This window comes from Alligator mississippiensis, chromosome 2 (assembly GCF_030867095.1).
Source record: "Alligator mississippiensis isolate rAllMis1 chromosome 2, rAllMis1, whole genome shotgun sequence".
NCBI classification, from domain to species: domain Eukaryota; kingdom Metazoa; phylum Chordata; order Crocodylia; family Alligatoridae; genus Alligator; species Alligator mississippiensis.
In genome coordinates, this window is record NC_081825.1 from 287,516,695 (window position 1) to 287,533,173 (window position 16,479).

Sequence of the window (16,479 nt, forward strand, 5' to 3'; positions counted from 1 at the left end):
AGCACCTGCCACAGGTGCTACCAAAAACTTGGTACCATTTGGTCTTTTGAGAGACAAGACCACAGCCTGTCTATGATCAGGACTTCTTTGCAAGCTTAGACAAAGAATTCAGGGACAGTTACAATTCCCTTACTGATTACTCTTTTTGTATACCAAATCAAGATACAGTCACATTTCCCAGTGATCCTGTATTCTCTCGTGGCAGGTAAAGCATTACTACCACCTAAGTCAGATAAAGAGGCAAGTGACAGGTCTATAACCCAACCTTTTATTGATTACACCCCAAAGCATAAGAATGTGCACTTGTCTGTATGCTTATCTAGCTCCCTGCAAAAGCACAGTACAGATTCTCGCCTATGCCAGCTGGGGGAGATGCAGGAGGGAGGAAGAAAGTGGTAGCAGGCTGGCAGCAGATTGTCTTGAATTTGCTGAGGTCTTCCCCCAGATTCCCCTTCTTGACACCCAATATTTGTATGTGGAGTATTCTAATAAATATTCTGATTGGGGTTATTCATTTTTTTGTTTTTGTTTTACTGAGTCTTTAGGAACTGAACTGAACTCGTTTTCCTGTGGACTTAAAGGATGCCAGGTAGCAGGGGTCTGTGTCCTTGTGAAAAGTACAATTGTGGGAGAGAGGACTTCTTACTCGTTTACCTCACCATCTGGGAATGCGACTTGCCATGTTCTAGTGCTTTTACTTTGCTAAGTAGGCCAGTTATAACGTACAACAGGTTAACAGACGCACATTATTCTTGTGGTAGAATTCTGGCTGTCTATGTTCAACTCCTCTGGAAGCGCAAAACACCAGTTGTTACTTTTGGCTGCTGTTGCACACTTTTCCAAACAGCAGTTATTTGTTCTTGACCTAGTCTAGTATTAGTGGCTTGGTAAACAGATTCTTATTCTAATTTCCCAGGCTATGGTTTGTGATTTAAATGCAAGCTTATTGATTATATACCAGGTTAAGTACATATTATTCATAACTGGTCAGTGTGGTCTGTCAGTCAATGATGATGTCTACAGTTTACATCAGGGTGGGCAAAATGCGGCCCGCGGGCCAGATGTAGCCCGCTGGGCCATTCTATCCAGCCCGTGGGGCTCCTAAAATATTTAGAAAATTAATATGTATCTGCTCCTGGCTTCCTGCCATGCAGCCCTTGATGGCTTGCCAAAACTCAGTAAGCGGACCTCTGCCCAAAATAATTGCCCACCCCTGGTTTACATACATATCATGGACAGTCTGTGGTGGCACATGACAGACTGGGGAGGAAACAGGCAGCAGATAGAGCAGAGAAAGGAGATTGGAGTGGCACTTGTGGGTGGTGCAGGGCTAATTTGTGGCATGCCTGCCAAAGGGGTTGGCCTGTATTGATCTAGAGAGCAGAGCACAGGACTAGAACCCATGAGATCTCCATCCAGACAACTGTCTCGTTGTTCACCAATAGGTAAGATGGCTCTTGGTCTGAAGGCTGAAACACCTCATCCTGCTGTTGCATGGATTAATATGTTAACACTCAGGCAGTAGCTTGGATGTATGGAACATAATTGTAAGCATTAAGTGACATACATTGGACTTGTTATTAAGCAAGGATCATCTGGATGCAGGCCCCACAGCTGGAGGGAATTGGGATGAAAGAGTCTTCTGAATCCTGCTGATACTTAGCACACGGAGGGTACAATTGCTGGTGACTGCCTGGGCTGGCAGTCTCATGGAGGTGTAATATTCCAGGGCCAGATTCTCCACTGGAGAAAGTGGCAAAGATTTACTAAAACTAATACACCTGGGCTGCTTTGGCGCACATATTCAAGGGAGGGAGGCAGTCAAGTATTTATGAGAGTGAGATGCAAAACGGGGAAGAGAGGGAGATCCCAAAACTTTGGAGAATCCAGATTCTTGTTTAACGTTTTTTGTAGCTCTGTCCCTAGAAAAAGCCTGATGTAGGAGCCCATGGAGGCTGTCTTGAATTTGGTAACTGTCAATTAACTGGAGTGTAAGAATAATGTTGTAGCCATGACGGTCCAGAAATTATGTTAGAGGCAAAGATTTCTTAGGGTGGTATCTTTTATTGGACCAACCATGTAGTTGGGATAATGTTAGACAAGATTTTGAATGCAAGACATTCTTCCACAGCTTCCTATAATTGGAGACCTGACGAAGAATGTTTTACATTCGAAAGCTTGCCTAACTTTATCCCAGCTACATAGTTGGTCCAATAAAAGATATCACTGTAAGAAATCCTTGCCTCACAGTTAGCTAGTAGGCATTTTTGGAGTCCTGTTTAAAATTGTTATAGGAAGATGGGCCCAGTAGTACAAACCGTTGTTTTCTGTGTCTGATCTTTTAATTGAAATCGATGCCCTGTTTTGTTTTATTTTGTTTGTTGTTTTTTTCCCTTGAGCAAGCGTAGTGGTATTGTGCTTCATATCCTAGTATTTGATTTGTGGGTCTAAACTTATAGCAATAATCATGGTAATAATGCCAACAAAGTTTATATTATGCGCTGCAGGAAGTTCAGGGCAGGCTGCTAGAGGGTGTATTGTAGGACATCCGTCTATTCGTTGTCTCTATTGACAAGCAATTAAGGAAACAATAACTGGAACTGCAGATACAATGACAAGTTCTGTGACTTTTCCTAGTGCTTCCTTTCAAGTTGGGTTGTAGTGGGAAGAAGTTGTTAAACTGGTTGTGATCGCTTTGTGGGCACTGGCATTTCTAGATGGGAATTGGGAAAGGCCAAGCGGGTATTGTCATTGTGAAGATAGTAACAGAGTCCTTTATCCACAACTCTGCAAGCTTCATAGTGAGTTCAGAAGCCAGGTCAAAGTCTCTCTGTAAATATCAATACTGGCCAAACCAAACCCTGGATATGAAGATCTCATAATATGATTTACTTAAGATCTGGACCAATTTTTTCTTGGGTCTTGTTACTATTACCATGGTCTGTAGAAATTACCATGGAACAAATAATAATGTGCGGAGGTAGAATAAAAATAACTTGAAAACAGAATGATAAAGCTCTGCCTAAAAAAAGATGTCATGATTAGTACTGAGGTATGTCTTTAGTAATGAATCAACGCTGACAAAAATCAGCTACAAGAGTCCATAATCCAGAGTTCTGTTTTTGACTGCCATTGATTTGCTCTGCAACCATGGTCATGTCACTTAAACTTGCCTTGCCTCAGATTACCCATTTACATGAGATATATGACAGTACTTTCTTTACATTTTTCTGAAGCTTGATAAATATTTGCAGAACACTTAAGAAAATTCAAATGACAGACCTTGCATAAAGCCACCATTCTAGGTTGCTTTTTGTGGAGTAGGGATACATCGTATTGATAGTACTTACAGTGTTTACTTTAAATAGCTTTAATGTTTAAGGGTAATATAAACTTAAAGGCTTGGTGCAGAGCTTTGATTATACAGCTTAGATACCTGAAATGACATGTTAACTTCATGGGTGCAATGTGCATTTCTTTTAATGGATATGGTTGGTTGATGCACTTATTGTGCGGACATGTTCCCCAGGTGCTGAGCATTAGCTAATTGATCTTCCCAGGCTTTTGCCTGCTAGTGTTGTCTGTACTTGGCAGAAAACTTAGAAATCTTTTAAATTGTGTGGAGGAAAGAGCAGGTTAGAGACTGTCCCTTGTCACTTGATATTTGAGTACTCCTGCATGTACCATATATTAGTTTTATTTTCTACCATGACACCTAGCTATGAGGAAAGAACTCTCCAGAGTATCTTAAAAGACAACTTCTATTAAAGATGAAAAGAGTTAAGCAAAATGCAGGCAGTAGATCTCACAGCTAGGGGGAAAAATAATATACACCACTGTCTCAGATGCTTTAATTAGAAGGAGAGCGAGGCCTGAGAGCAGAGTCCACGGCTTAGTTCCATTGCAAGAATTCTTGTTAGAGGACTACAGAAGCAATGCAAGTTGTTGGAAATAGATGGGGGTAGTGTGTGAGTATCATTTTACAGTAAAACTCCTCGCATCAGTAAAATAGATCATTACAATACTTTGCCTTTATGTAATATTGCATCCAGAGATATCATAGCACAAAGAGTACTTACATCTTTGTCCCTATTTTGTTAAGGGGGGAGTCAGAGCAGTTCACCAAAGGTTACACCACAACTCACTGGAGAAACTAAGAATTCATTTCTTCTAATTTCCATCCCTGTACTTTATTCAGTAGACAGTTGTGCCTCAGTAGATAAAGACAGGATGCAGCCTTCAAAAGCTAGATCTCTCCTTTTGCATGAGTCTCAGTAATTTTGCAGGCATAAATTGCATCTGAAAAGTGCAACATGAGATTAAAGAGAGCCTGTGAGGGTTTGGCTGGAACGAAGGCAACCAGGTCTATGGGTAAACCCCAAAGTCAGCAATGTGGAAGTGCAGATTACCAGAGCACCAAGCTGGAGTCCAGGTTGGAGGACTGAGGCCAAGGCGACTAAATTCTAGGAAGGCTGAGGAGAAATACAAGAGATGTAATCCAGATTGGACCGAGATCAGAAACCAGGGGTCAGGGAGCCAGTGCCTAGTTCTAGGGAAGATTTGAGGTTGGGGTCAGGAAAAGCAAAAGCTAAGTCAGGAGCTAGGAGAAGCATTTCTGTGTTGGGCAAGGTGATTCTTGTGTACAACCACATCAATACTGTGAAAATACCCTGTATAAACACTTATATTGGGAAAATATCCTGTATAAACACTTAAAATAATTAGTACTGCAATTGGCTGTTGCTCGCTATATGGTAATTCCTATTATCTTCTGCAAAAGCTCTCCAAGTTCATGCTCTTTTCCAATCTGCTGTCACCCCCCTGTGGACTTGAGAGGTCCTCTTGCCAAAATTCCTGACGTGTCATGCATTGTCTTCCTAAGAGCCTGTTGTATCAGTACTCGGACACTTAAGGGTCCGAGCTAAGGTGTGCTGCTGTCCCAGCTGGAGATGTACAGTGTGCGCGCCACTGCGAGGTAACCTGTCTGAAATGTAACTTGTCCTCCTTCACATAGGTTGCCCAGGGGAATCCTGCGGTGTACCTTATTGAAACAATAATTATTTCATCAGGATTTCATGTGCATCTTGATTGTACTTTGAAGAGGGTTTTTTTTTTCAGATCTGTTTTTAGCATTTCAGCAGTGGATCATTGCATGAAAACAAAGAAGTAAATGTGATCTTCTATATTTGTCAACAAGATGATTAAATGTGTATTTTTAGTAACTACAGCTACTAATTGGATATAAAAAGCAATGCTGACTAGAGTACTACAGTGAGAGTACTACAGTACAACCATCTACTGTATTTAACAAATACTGTTAAATATTGTTAAATAAATTATGCTGAATAGAGCCACTGATGTGAAGTGGTACAACCTGTTTGTTTCTCATCTTATATGAATTTAGATGTGCGTTTTCAGAGGTGAATGGGATTTTAGTGACACAAGTCACATGCACAGCCAACCAAGACTTGAACAATAGAAGCTGCACTGGAGCTACAGAATATGGGGATTTGGAGACCTGGGTTCTGAATCCTGATTTTGCTATTGACTTGCTGTTTAACTTTGATTGTATGAGAGTTGTTCCAGCCTCTGGTAAAGTTCTGGATAAAATCTGTCCCTTAAATTCTCTGTGCTTTCCCAAATTAACACCAGATTTAATCTTCCTAACTTCACAGGCAGGTTGGCAGGCCTAACACTTGTTAAATGCTTTGAGATGCCTGGGTAAAAGGTCGCATACAAGTGTAAAGTATGTAACACTCATACAGTCATAGGATGTTGCATCTAGAGTGAAAAGCTTCTGTATTATGGGCCCAAACCAGAGGAATGGTCCAGCTTCAGAGCTCCCATTGACTACGGTGGAATGTCAGTAAGATAAACCCAAAGCTCAGCACTGTCACATTTTGAATCTGTGCTTATTTTAATCTTAATAGCACTATAGATGGTCACGAAAATGCGTCAAATTTAGCTTCTCTTGGCATTTTGCAGCCTGTGTTTCAATGTGCTGTGCATTGATGGACTTTGGATTGGAGCCCACACTTTTTATTCAAGATGTTTCATGTTTCATTTGTGTATAAACTGTCCAAAAATGCCTTTCCTGAATATTCAGAAAGAGCAGAAGTCCCCAGGTAGAATCATGGTTCTGCTGAAGTCTGTGGCAAAACTCATATTGCTTTCAAACAAACTGAGATTTCACCCCTGAAGCATTTAGAATATGCACATGAATATATATTCTCTCCTGCTGAAGTGTACAGGGTGATTTTTCTGACTGTCTGTGGGTATTTGCAGAGCCTGGTTTTTATTTTTGTTTCTTGATATTCCGTTTGGTGCAGTCATCACAGATTAGCAGAAACCTTGGTTCTAATCCCATTCTTATTCACAAAGAACAAAGTCACAATTTTAATTGTACGTTTTAAATTTTTTCTTCATCTTCTGTGTTTTGAAATTCTACATTTCAAAAGCAGGATCACTATCATTTAGAACATTAAAGCATGTCTCTAACAGATTTTCCTTTTAATGTGGAAGAATGGAATTAAGGGGGGGAAAAAAACCCAATCTGTCTTGAAGGGATTCTCTGTTATCTAACAGTTTTCATTGCAGCCAACAATGGGGAGTTCTGCGCTCAGTTGATTTGTGGTGTATGGGAATGTCATTTCTCTGCGTTGGGTAACTTGTTAGAATACAAAACATCACTTTCATAAATGTTATCACCAGCAAAGCCCATCTGGTCCTGCTAGTGACAAGGGGATGATTTTAGCTTTTATGATGTCAATGAGATTTTGGCAGTCTTGGCTCAGCTGCCAAGCTGTTGGGGGAAAAAAAAAAAAAGTTAGACTATAATTGAAACTCTGTTGGGGGAAGAATTAACTGAATATCTTGCCAGCCTTATTTCTACCCATATTTCCTTCTATTAGTCTCCTGATGGTGTGTCCTTATGAAATCTGATTAGAATGAAATGACTTGATTTGTTAAATGGGCGGTGATGACAACGAACATCTGTTTTAGTGGTCCAGATTGTATTTAGCACATAGTAACATTGTCCTTTCTTGATATTATTTTATACAGAGCAGCACAGAAGCTTAACCTGTCCTCAAAGAGAAAGAAGTACCACCCGCCCCTGCCACACTCCCATGACTTCTCTATCTATGCTACCAATTTTAGTGGCATACTGCAGTTATGTCCTCCCCCAGCACCACCATGCCTTCTGAGAGCTGTGTCAAAAATCAAGGACAACCCTGGCATTGGAAAGGTAATACCACATCTCCATCTCTTGACAGTTTTCTAGATCACTTGAGAAGAGCTGTAAGCTTGCAACGTAGAGCAGGCTGCAGTGGACTTAGTGGAATGATACCAGAATACAGAGCCTTGCACACCAGTTTAAATATGGGTTCAAGTTGTTCTTATCTGACTTGGGAAGTGTCTCAGGTGACCCATGTAAATGTGTTTGGCATCTCAGTCCAGATTCCAGTGTCAGCTTCATAAAAGCCAGTTGATATTGCTGCTGGTGAGAGAGCAGATGGGCTGTCACATGGATCTCACATCTAAAGCAAAGAGTGGCAGTTGTGGACAGGGTTACTATACTGGCCAGAGACTGTGCAGAGAAGCTTGAACAATTCTTGCTGGTAGTGTATCTTTGTTGTGGATAACAGGATCATTTCCAAGAGGTCCTGATTTCCTTCCCACCTACCTCAGTGGACATCTGGAGTTACTCTGCTGAAGTCAAATAAAAAAAGAAATAAAGTTGGGGAGAAAGCTTAATTGTAAATTTTGTGCTTAATCTTACTTAAAACCAGTTAAAACTTAACAGAACTATTTCAAGCTTTATTCATATTTATCACCTTTTAATAGCAAGCTACAGCATCTGAATACTTATTTACAAAGGTTATAAGAGATGAACATTTCAAAATGGAACTAAAGTAGCTGATGTGCACAGGAGAGTTAAAATATGCAACTCAAGTAACCATACAAATCAACATTAACATGAAGAATTTGTCAGCCTAAATACCTTTAAATGACACACTGTTGTGCACTTTTCTGTTAAATCAGTGAGCTGAGGGAGATGAAGGTTCATGCTAGCATATTTATGCTAAATGGAAGGGAAGGGAGTCTTTGCCCTTTTGTGTGACAGGCTTTTTAAGAAGCTGGAAAAGTACAAATGAAAATATGTTTCTGCCTGCATTTTTCCATACATTTGGAGCGAATATCTCAGATGGATTTTTGATTACAATAGACTCATGGTGAGTTTAGTAACCCTTAGCTGAAAGCCACTGCTGAGGGAAGGGAAGATTAAGTAAGAGACACTGTTTCCACATGAGCGCTTGCAGCATGTCCCGCTTGCTATATCTGCCCATTCTTCTTGTGAAAATTTAAGCTAGGTTTACACCAGTGCCAAGGAACAGGCTCTGCCCACTCTGCCATGTTTAGCAGTGCCATAGCAGTGAAGTTTGATGCCTGGGGCAAAGCCCGCAGCAGCAGCCCACCCTTGCCCTACTCATGGATCCAGGGGGCACACGCTCCCCCGTGGTTGCACAGGAGTGCAGGCAGTGGTGGGAGCCTCCCTTCCTCTGTCCCCGCGCTCCCCCAGACGAGCCGCTTGCAGCTCTGTCCTGTGCCCTGCCTCGGCTGGCCAGTGCCTGTTGGTGCCCCTTCGCTTTGGCACCCGGGGCTCGCTCCTCTTTTCCTCCCCTTGCTACGGCACTGCTGATGCTTAGCATGTCTCGCAGCCCAGAAATCAATCAGTTTGGAGAGCCCCTAGGTGTGCACCATGAAGCGTGCCTGAGACAGAGCACTCAGGCTGCTCTAAACCAGCTATGTGGCCTCATTTGGGGGCTTTGACATATGTTGAGTGGGAGTAAGTGTGCTTGCTTCTCAGCAGTGGTCCTGGAGGCATTACAGACCTTAGAGCTAAGTTGTGGCACATAGACTCGTCACCGTATTACTGTTGATGAGGACCTGCATGGTTTTTTGTGAGAGCACTGTGAAGCATTGTGCCTTAGAAAGACACCATGCCCTTTTAGCTCACAGGTACACAGGAGGAGCAGCTTCTGCTCACCTTAAAGGACTTGATCACACATGCCTTCTAAAGAAATAAAATTAGCAGTTTTCTTCATTTTAGATCCCTCAGCTGATTGTAAAAGCTATGCTCATGTATAAAGGGTGTCTTGTTTAGCTTAAAGCTGATACTTATTGGCCAAAGGAAAAGATTAGCACGTGGGTTTATGTATTTTATATTACTGGACATTTCTACCTTGTTCCCCATAAAAGAATGATAATGAACAAGTGCCCTTTGCTGGCATTTATCCCATTGTGCTCATTACTCTTCCTTTATATTTTCCCCTTCACCTGCTACCACTCTGACTGGCTGATAGAGACTCAGATAGATACAATTTCCTGGTGATGATGACAGTAATGGGAATAAATAACCACTTGTTTCTCCTTCATTGCTTTAAACACCATTGCAGTTAACAAACAGAGCAAACAGCAGAAGTTGGCAGATGCATGTAACTTCACTGTTAACTTGAGTCCCGTCTCCTTTTGTCACCATTGTACTTAAACGATGAGCAAGAATCCTGTTTTCCTCCATTTTTTCTTGCTGTCTGGTCAATAATAACAGAGTCTGTTCACACATGGGACATGCTTGGCAGCCACAAGATCCAGAAACTGGACTCTGGGCTGTATTTTTCCCTACTGAAGCATCTGTGCTTGTGGCTGGCTCCCTCCTTGTTTTGTTCTTTTTATTGTTGTGGGGTCATCAGAGTATGTGGCTTCCTTGCTGATAGAAGTGCCTTTGGGTTAGAGAGCTGCTAAGTCAGCACTTTTCTTCCCAGCCTCCAGTTTAGTGTTGTTTTGTCTCATCTAGTTAGTCTTGACTGGAAGGTTTTTATTCCTCAATGGTTTCTGCTCAAGCTCAGCGTGAGATGCATGTCAGAATGTAACCAAGGGTCTGTAGGACTCCTGTTGACCTCCGTAGGTTCAGGAATAGCCTCTTTAAAAAAAACAAAAAACAAACAAAAAACCAGAAAAGAAAACAGCCCTCACTGTGCAATGAAGGTGAACTTCTGAGCTGGAAAATGGGACAGATTTCTTCATGGATCAATGAAGCGGGTTAAATCAGAGATGAATTTGGCTTATTGTAACTATTGATTTGGCCTGGCTAAACCATCCCTTACCTTGTAATGACATCAGGTGGTCAGAGCCTTGGTGTTATACCTCATCAATAACCTTATGCCACCTGTCACCCTTCTAAAGTATTTTAGTACTAGCTCGGCTATGTAAGTTCTGCAGACCCTGTGGACCAATCCCCTACTATAGACCAGGCCAGACATTGCCATAGTGCAGGGGTGTCAAACATGGCCTGCAGGCTGGATCTGGCCCACAGAGCTGCTGTATCTGGCCTACTGAGCTACTAGCAGGCCACTGGAAGTTGGGAGGCATGACCTGCCATGGGATTTGGGGCGCTTTGGCCCCACTGACTGTGGCTGTTGGTGGTGAACTTGACTTGCCACTGCTGCCCCTGGACTCCTTCCTCAGACTCACTGCCGCCAGCAGACCTCTGTCCCCAGACCCTTGCTACCTTTGCTGCCACTGCCATGGTGGCCAAGACAGCTACCCCAGGCTAGATCTAGCCTGAGAGGAGCCTTGCAGTCCAGATCTGGCCTGGGGCCCCAGGTAAGTTTGATACCCTTGCCATAATGACGAATTTTAGGCCAGTCCCCATAGTAAGTTCAGTTATGCAGTTACCGCGAGACTCTGAATTTTGAAGAAACGTTTTATTACCTATAAAAGCAGATGTGCATCTGTGATGTATAAGGCAGGAAGAATCAGCTGGGTACCAGGGTAGAATCTAAATTTATATTCTTCATTGAATCAGACCTGTAATGACTAAATAACAGTCATTCATTGTATTTTCCTTAATAGTTCCTTCTGAGATTATAACTTAAAAAAAAAGATAAAGGACAGAAAGAACTAAAGAAACATAGTACAACTTGCAAGAATTTCCCCCCTGTGTATGTATCTCTAAATTACCTTGTCAGATGAAAGTGAGTACTGTGATTGAGCTAGAGAAAGGTTAGCTCTTTAAACATCAAAACTGTAGAAGGCTGAAGCAATGCCATAAGGTAGTAACAGCTTACGTTAGCCTTTTTACTGACATTTCTAGAAAAGTACCTAGAGTGGCAAAGCATTTTCTTTTTAAAGAGATGTTTTTAAGATCAATATTAGGAATATAAATTCATTGCTTAATCATGCACTTCTCAAGTGGACCCATATTTTCTATCATCCCTAGCAAGGAAAGTCTCTGGTGGCCAAGGCCTCAATGGAGACGGGGATGAAGTCCCATTCATTGGCTTCAGATTTAAGAATATGTTTTTAAGTACTATACTGGATAAGGATGCTTTTCTAAACAGGGGCAGAAGTCAATGGGATTAAAAACTCACTTAATTTCAGTATTTGTGTAAGTGCCTTGCTGAATCAGGTTTGGATGTCTACCCCAGGTTTTCTGTATTTACTGTCAATGTTTTATAGAGTCCAAATCCTTGTTCCATCATTCCTTTTTGAGCAGGGTCTTGTTCCAGTAGGCTTGATGGAGTTTCAGGAAAGGGGAAGATGTTTAACCTCTTGTGTTCCTCAAACCCTGAGGGTTTAGTGATGAAGCTATTAATCTATAGGTGGGTGAAATGGGGGAGGAACTCAGATTTTGGGGTAAGCAATGTTCGCTGAGTTTAGAGGTGAAGTTAGAGGCTGCTTCAAATTTTGGAGCAAGAAATCAAATTTGCTTTCAACCTAACAGCATTGTTCCCATTCATGTCACCATAAATTCTGCTGTGCGCTAATGGCAACATATGGCCTTTCATTTGGATGTGACTGTATTTGCTGTAAGTTGTTTGTTAAAACAAATTAAAAGCATTTAACCCCCCCCCCCCCACACACTGATGCATAGAATTACAGGGTTACCTTAAATCCAATCCCACTCTCCATTCTTCAGAGTTTCAGCTGGTGCATGTAAATCTGCCTCATAATGTACATTCCTGATTTTTATCTAAGCGTTTTGAATAGAGAGATGGTTCAATGCATTTCTCTACCAAGATGGGATCATTTTCTGTCCTACCATAGATGCTCACAAATGTCTGGAATTTTCAGTGATGTCAGTGGAGGAAGTTTAAACTTTTAAAGTTAGAACTGAAAGGTTTCTTTAGGAACTTGTTTAGTAAAATCAGCAATTATCTGTCTCCCAGGCAGACAAAGCCTATGGCCAGTGGCACAGTGTACGTTGAAAAGAACTTCACTCACTATTGATAAATGTTACGTAGCAAATTATATACCTTCCCATGAATGTGCGAAAAACACCAAGAGTCCAAATCATTTAGCTGAATCCTGCTTAAAAGGCAATGATCCAATGCAGTATGATTCTTTTAACTGAATCATTTTTGTGGTCTCACTGGGTGTTATTAAATTTAATGTCAGAATAGTGGGAAAGATGTCTGAAAGCCATTTAATATTGTCACTGGAAAGAAGTTAGATTATGCTCAATTTCTGACATTAATGTGCTACTTAAGATAATTTATCATATTGTGGTATTAAAAAAGACATCCTTTTTACAGGGGTTGCTGTGTAGCATTCTAATTTGCTCTTTTTCTTTAGTGTGGTAGGAAGCCTTTCTCATGCAAAATTTTTTTTCTGGGGTTATATTGAATACACTCTTTATAATACTGCATCACTTACAAGAGCAACTTTAAGTGCTTGTCTCTTCCAAAGATTCTGTCAATTTTTTATATTAGAATGACAGAGCCTTCTGTATGAGACAATTGGAGTAGAGCATTTAGAAAGGACTTGAATTACCAAACTGGTTTCTTGGCAAGGCATATACTTATCTTTATTTTTTATTTTAGACACTTATTTTCATTTATATTTTTTCCATGCCTTAGACAAGGTACCGGTACCACTAATATGATTTATTGATGACATAGACTTTCCTTAAGTGCAGTGTGTGCACCACTTACCGGCTCTTACGATAGTTTGATGATGGATAACAAATAGGTACTTAATTTTGTCATCTTTATTACTGCTTGTTTCCTAATGACTAGAGTGTTATTTCCAATATAAATCATATATTGTACTAAAAAGTCTTTAGTGCACATACACAGTTCTGTCTAATCCATGACACATGCATCCTTGCTGAAATACCCTGAACAGATTAAACAAAATGTGGAAAATTATATAAAGATACTCATTTTCTTCTACTTTGTTCCCACCTTCAAAAATGAAATGGTTTTGTTAGTGTCATCTGGGAATAGCGAATCAATTCTTCCTTAATAGAGTACAATATAGAAGTGACTTTTTTTTCAAGGTTCTCTCAAGGGATCTAGATACTCTATGCTAGCATAGGAATTTTGCATATAAATTTGCCATATACTTGTGGTGGCAGTATATGAAGGGGTTGTGAGAGCCAACCACAGTAAACCAATTTTGTAAAGGTTATATATCTGTCAGTTACAATTAAATCCATGAAAAATATTGGCTCTGAACTAGGACTTTTGTAATTTGATTTGCACTATAGTTGAGAAATAAGTGATTTCATTGGAAAGCGGCCTATACCTTTATTCAACAGAAAATTAATTCTTTCTTATTTCTTGGCATGATATCTTAATTTAGAATGGTGTATAAGCATATAGATTCAGAATGGTGAATAAGTACAAATATTCTTATTCTCTTAACCCGCTTTGATATATTAATTTGTGAACATTGAACAAAATTAACTTTGTCTGGACAATGCCTATCAGGTATGCACATTTGCAGGGAAGATTTAATATCTATTCAAATATATAATAATGCTTATTGCTAGGGACCAAATTGCTTGTTCAGTTTTAAGAATTTTTAATTTTAAGGTAGCCAACATTGTTTGACGGTCATTTGTAGAATAGTTTCAACAAAGGCAAATTGCAAGATCCTATTTTATGTTCTTTTTACCATATTTTATCTTATTTCACCTTATTCTTCAGAAGGTAGGGCAGGCTGACACTGCAGAAGCTAACTGGTTCAGAGAGGCATGAGCTTTCATAGGCAAAACATACTTTGGATGCTATGAAAGGACATTTTATAGCATCTGGCTTAACACCTTTGTATGGACCACAATACAACAAATCACAGAAACGTACAGTTTTAAATGAGCACCGACTAAGGCACGAGCACAATTGACTTCAAAGAGGCTTAAAGGTTTTTATGTGCTTAATTGGCTTGATCAGGGCTTTAATTTTCTTTAATATTCACAGTACCACAGAGCCTACTCGTTATTCAGTGAATTAATTTTGTCTTTCCTGCATATAACCCTTGTGGTCAAAACACACAAAATATTTGGCATCACTCTCTGGTCAGTGTAAACAGTAATGGCCTGATTCTTTACAGTATAATATAGTTTGTAGTCACTACTTGAATGAACACCATATGTCTGTGTTTGACATGGGGATAGAGTCCAGATCATCTAGTCCTTTGTCTTTGCTATCCTTCTTTTTCAATCTCCATACTGACAATCATGCCACCTCTTCTGGTCATGCGGTAAAGTTCAGTAGGATCCCAGTGATTTTGGTCTTCTGCCCAGCCCTACCTATCCAATAGTTTAGTAAATCCTTTTCCATGACTTACAGGAGTATTGCTCACTGAATATATCTATCTGCTACAGTCCTTCTTCAGAATATATTCTTGGCTGTTATCTCATCAACCTAAGCTGGCCCATTTCTTTCTGAATTCAAATAGTCAAATATTTCATCAACTTCTGGTATTTCCAGCTCTGCATAAACAAAGCAAGTACCCTACTGGTTGTAAAGATGGGCAGCCTCAGGGAAAACTCAACCACATCAAGTTTGGCTTTAGATGCTAATCTCATTCAGGTGAACTGTAACACCTGTCACTTAGGCTAGGGACAGAGTTGCACATAAACCAGTTTAAGTGATCAGAAACTGGTTTAAACCTGTTACAGAACAGAAGTTCAGTGCACATAAACCAGTTTCAAAATGGCCAGAAGTGGTTTAAAATAAACCTTGATGAATGTAGTATCAGACTTAACTGATTTAGGTCAAACCAGTTTCTGAAACTTCTGTCCCAGACCCCATCCTGGTTTAAGTTGCATCAGAGCCCCCCAGCATCCCAGCATGCTCTTCAGCCCCGGGCTGGGCTGTGCTGTCTGCTTCAGAGAGCAGGACTGGCTCCACCCCTCTGCTCCCTAGCTGGAGCAGTGAGGGATGGCTCACTGGCCTCACTGGCTGGCTTACTGTGCCCCAGCCTGCCCAGGCAAACCCCAGCTGGGGTCTGGGGCTAGGGAGGGGGATTAAATTCACCTTCCTCTAAGTACAGAGCTACCCTGCTAAAATTTAGTCCTGGCTGTGACTGTGGACTACAGTCTCAGAGGCACCTGGAAGAAGGAAAAAGAAGTGACAAGCAACCCTGCACAGTCCTGCTACTGTGATCGTGGACTGCAAATCCCAGAGACTTTGGGGGCAGCAGGAAGCCTAAGCAAACACACAGCCCAGGCTGCATTTATATCTCTTCATTTTACAGTTTTTCAGAGAAAACTATTCCTGTTCAAGCTTTTTTGAATTCAATGCCACTACCTCTTTCCTCCCCCCCCCACCCCCCTGTCAGGCGGAGCATGGGCTGGGTCATGGCCATGCCCCTTTTGCTCCAGCAGGGCTTTTTCTCTTCCCTCCCCTTTGGCAGTGGTTGGCAGGTATGCTCTAGCACCCCCTGGCTTCTGCCTTGAGCCACTGCAGGCATGTGGCTGCATTTCCCGATTCAAAAGTGAGTGTGTGTTCATTTCCTTATTGGTTCAATCCCTGCAGCTTAGACTAAACTGTGAAGGCTGAACCAATTGAGCCTTGAGCTTTTTGACTCTCTGTACTTAGCCTTAGAATCATAGGAAAGTAGGGCTGGAAGAGACTTCACCAGGTCACCCAGTCCAGTTTCCATCTCCTCCTAGGGGATTCTATACACCAGTTCCCTGAGTTTGCTAAGTCTGCTTTTCTGAAGCCCAGCATTCTTATCCTTCCTTCCTCCCCTTAGGATCTTGTATGCTGTTATTTTGTGGTCATTGTCCCACAGGTTACCTTTCGCCTTTACATTCTCAACCAATTCCCCTGTTTGAGAGCACTTAGTCAAGAAGAGCTTCTGCATTGGTTGGCCTCTCTACCTTCTGTATCAAAAAATTATCCCCAGAAGAATCCAAGAACATGCTGGGCTGCTTTTGTACTGCTGTGTTTTCCTCCCAGCAGATGTCCTGATAATTAAAGCCCCCATGAGAACCAAGTCCAGCAATTCACCCTTGAACTGTCTTCTTTATCTCTTCTGTGTCTCCCAAACCTGTGAAGTGACAGTAATCTGTGTCTGCCACCTCAATGCTGAATGCAGGAAATGTTTCTTTTTTGACCGCATTAATCATGTGTTGTTTCAGTTACATTTTTTCCCTTTGTTTGCCCTAACTCTCAAAGTCCATTC

General features: G+C 41.1%; 1 protein-coding gene across 3 annotated transcripts in view; it reads left to right on the top strand.

The window, feature by feature from the left end:
- KIF26A (kinesin family member 26A) overlaps positions 1 to 16,479 on the top strand; it is a 142,075-nt gene that overhangs the window by 88,734 nt on the left and 36,862 nt on the right. For all 3 annotated transcript variants that reach the window (XM_059723278.1, XM_059723279.1, XM_059723281.1), the window contains one exon: positions 7,063 to 7,246. In XM_059723278.1, coding sequence (XP_059579261.1) covers positions 7,063 to 7,246 — 184 coding nt within the window. The remainder of the gene's footprint in view (positions 1 to 7,062; positions 7,247 to 16,479) is intronic.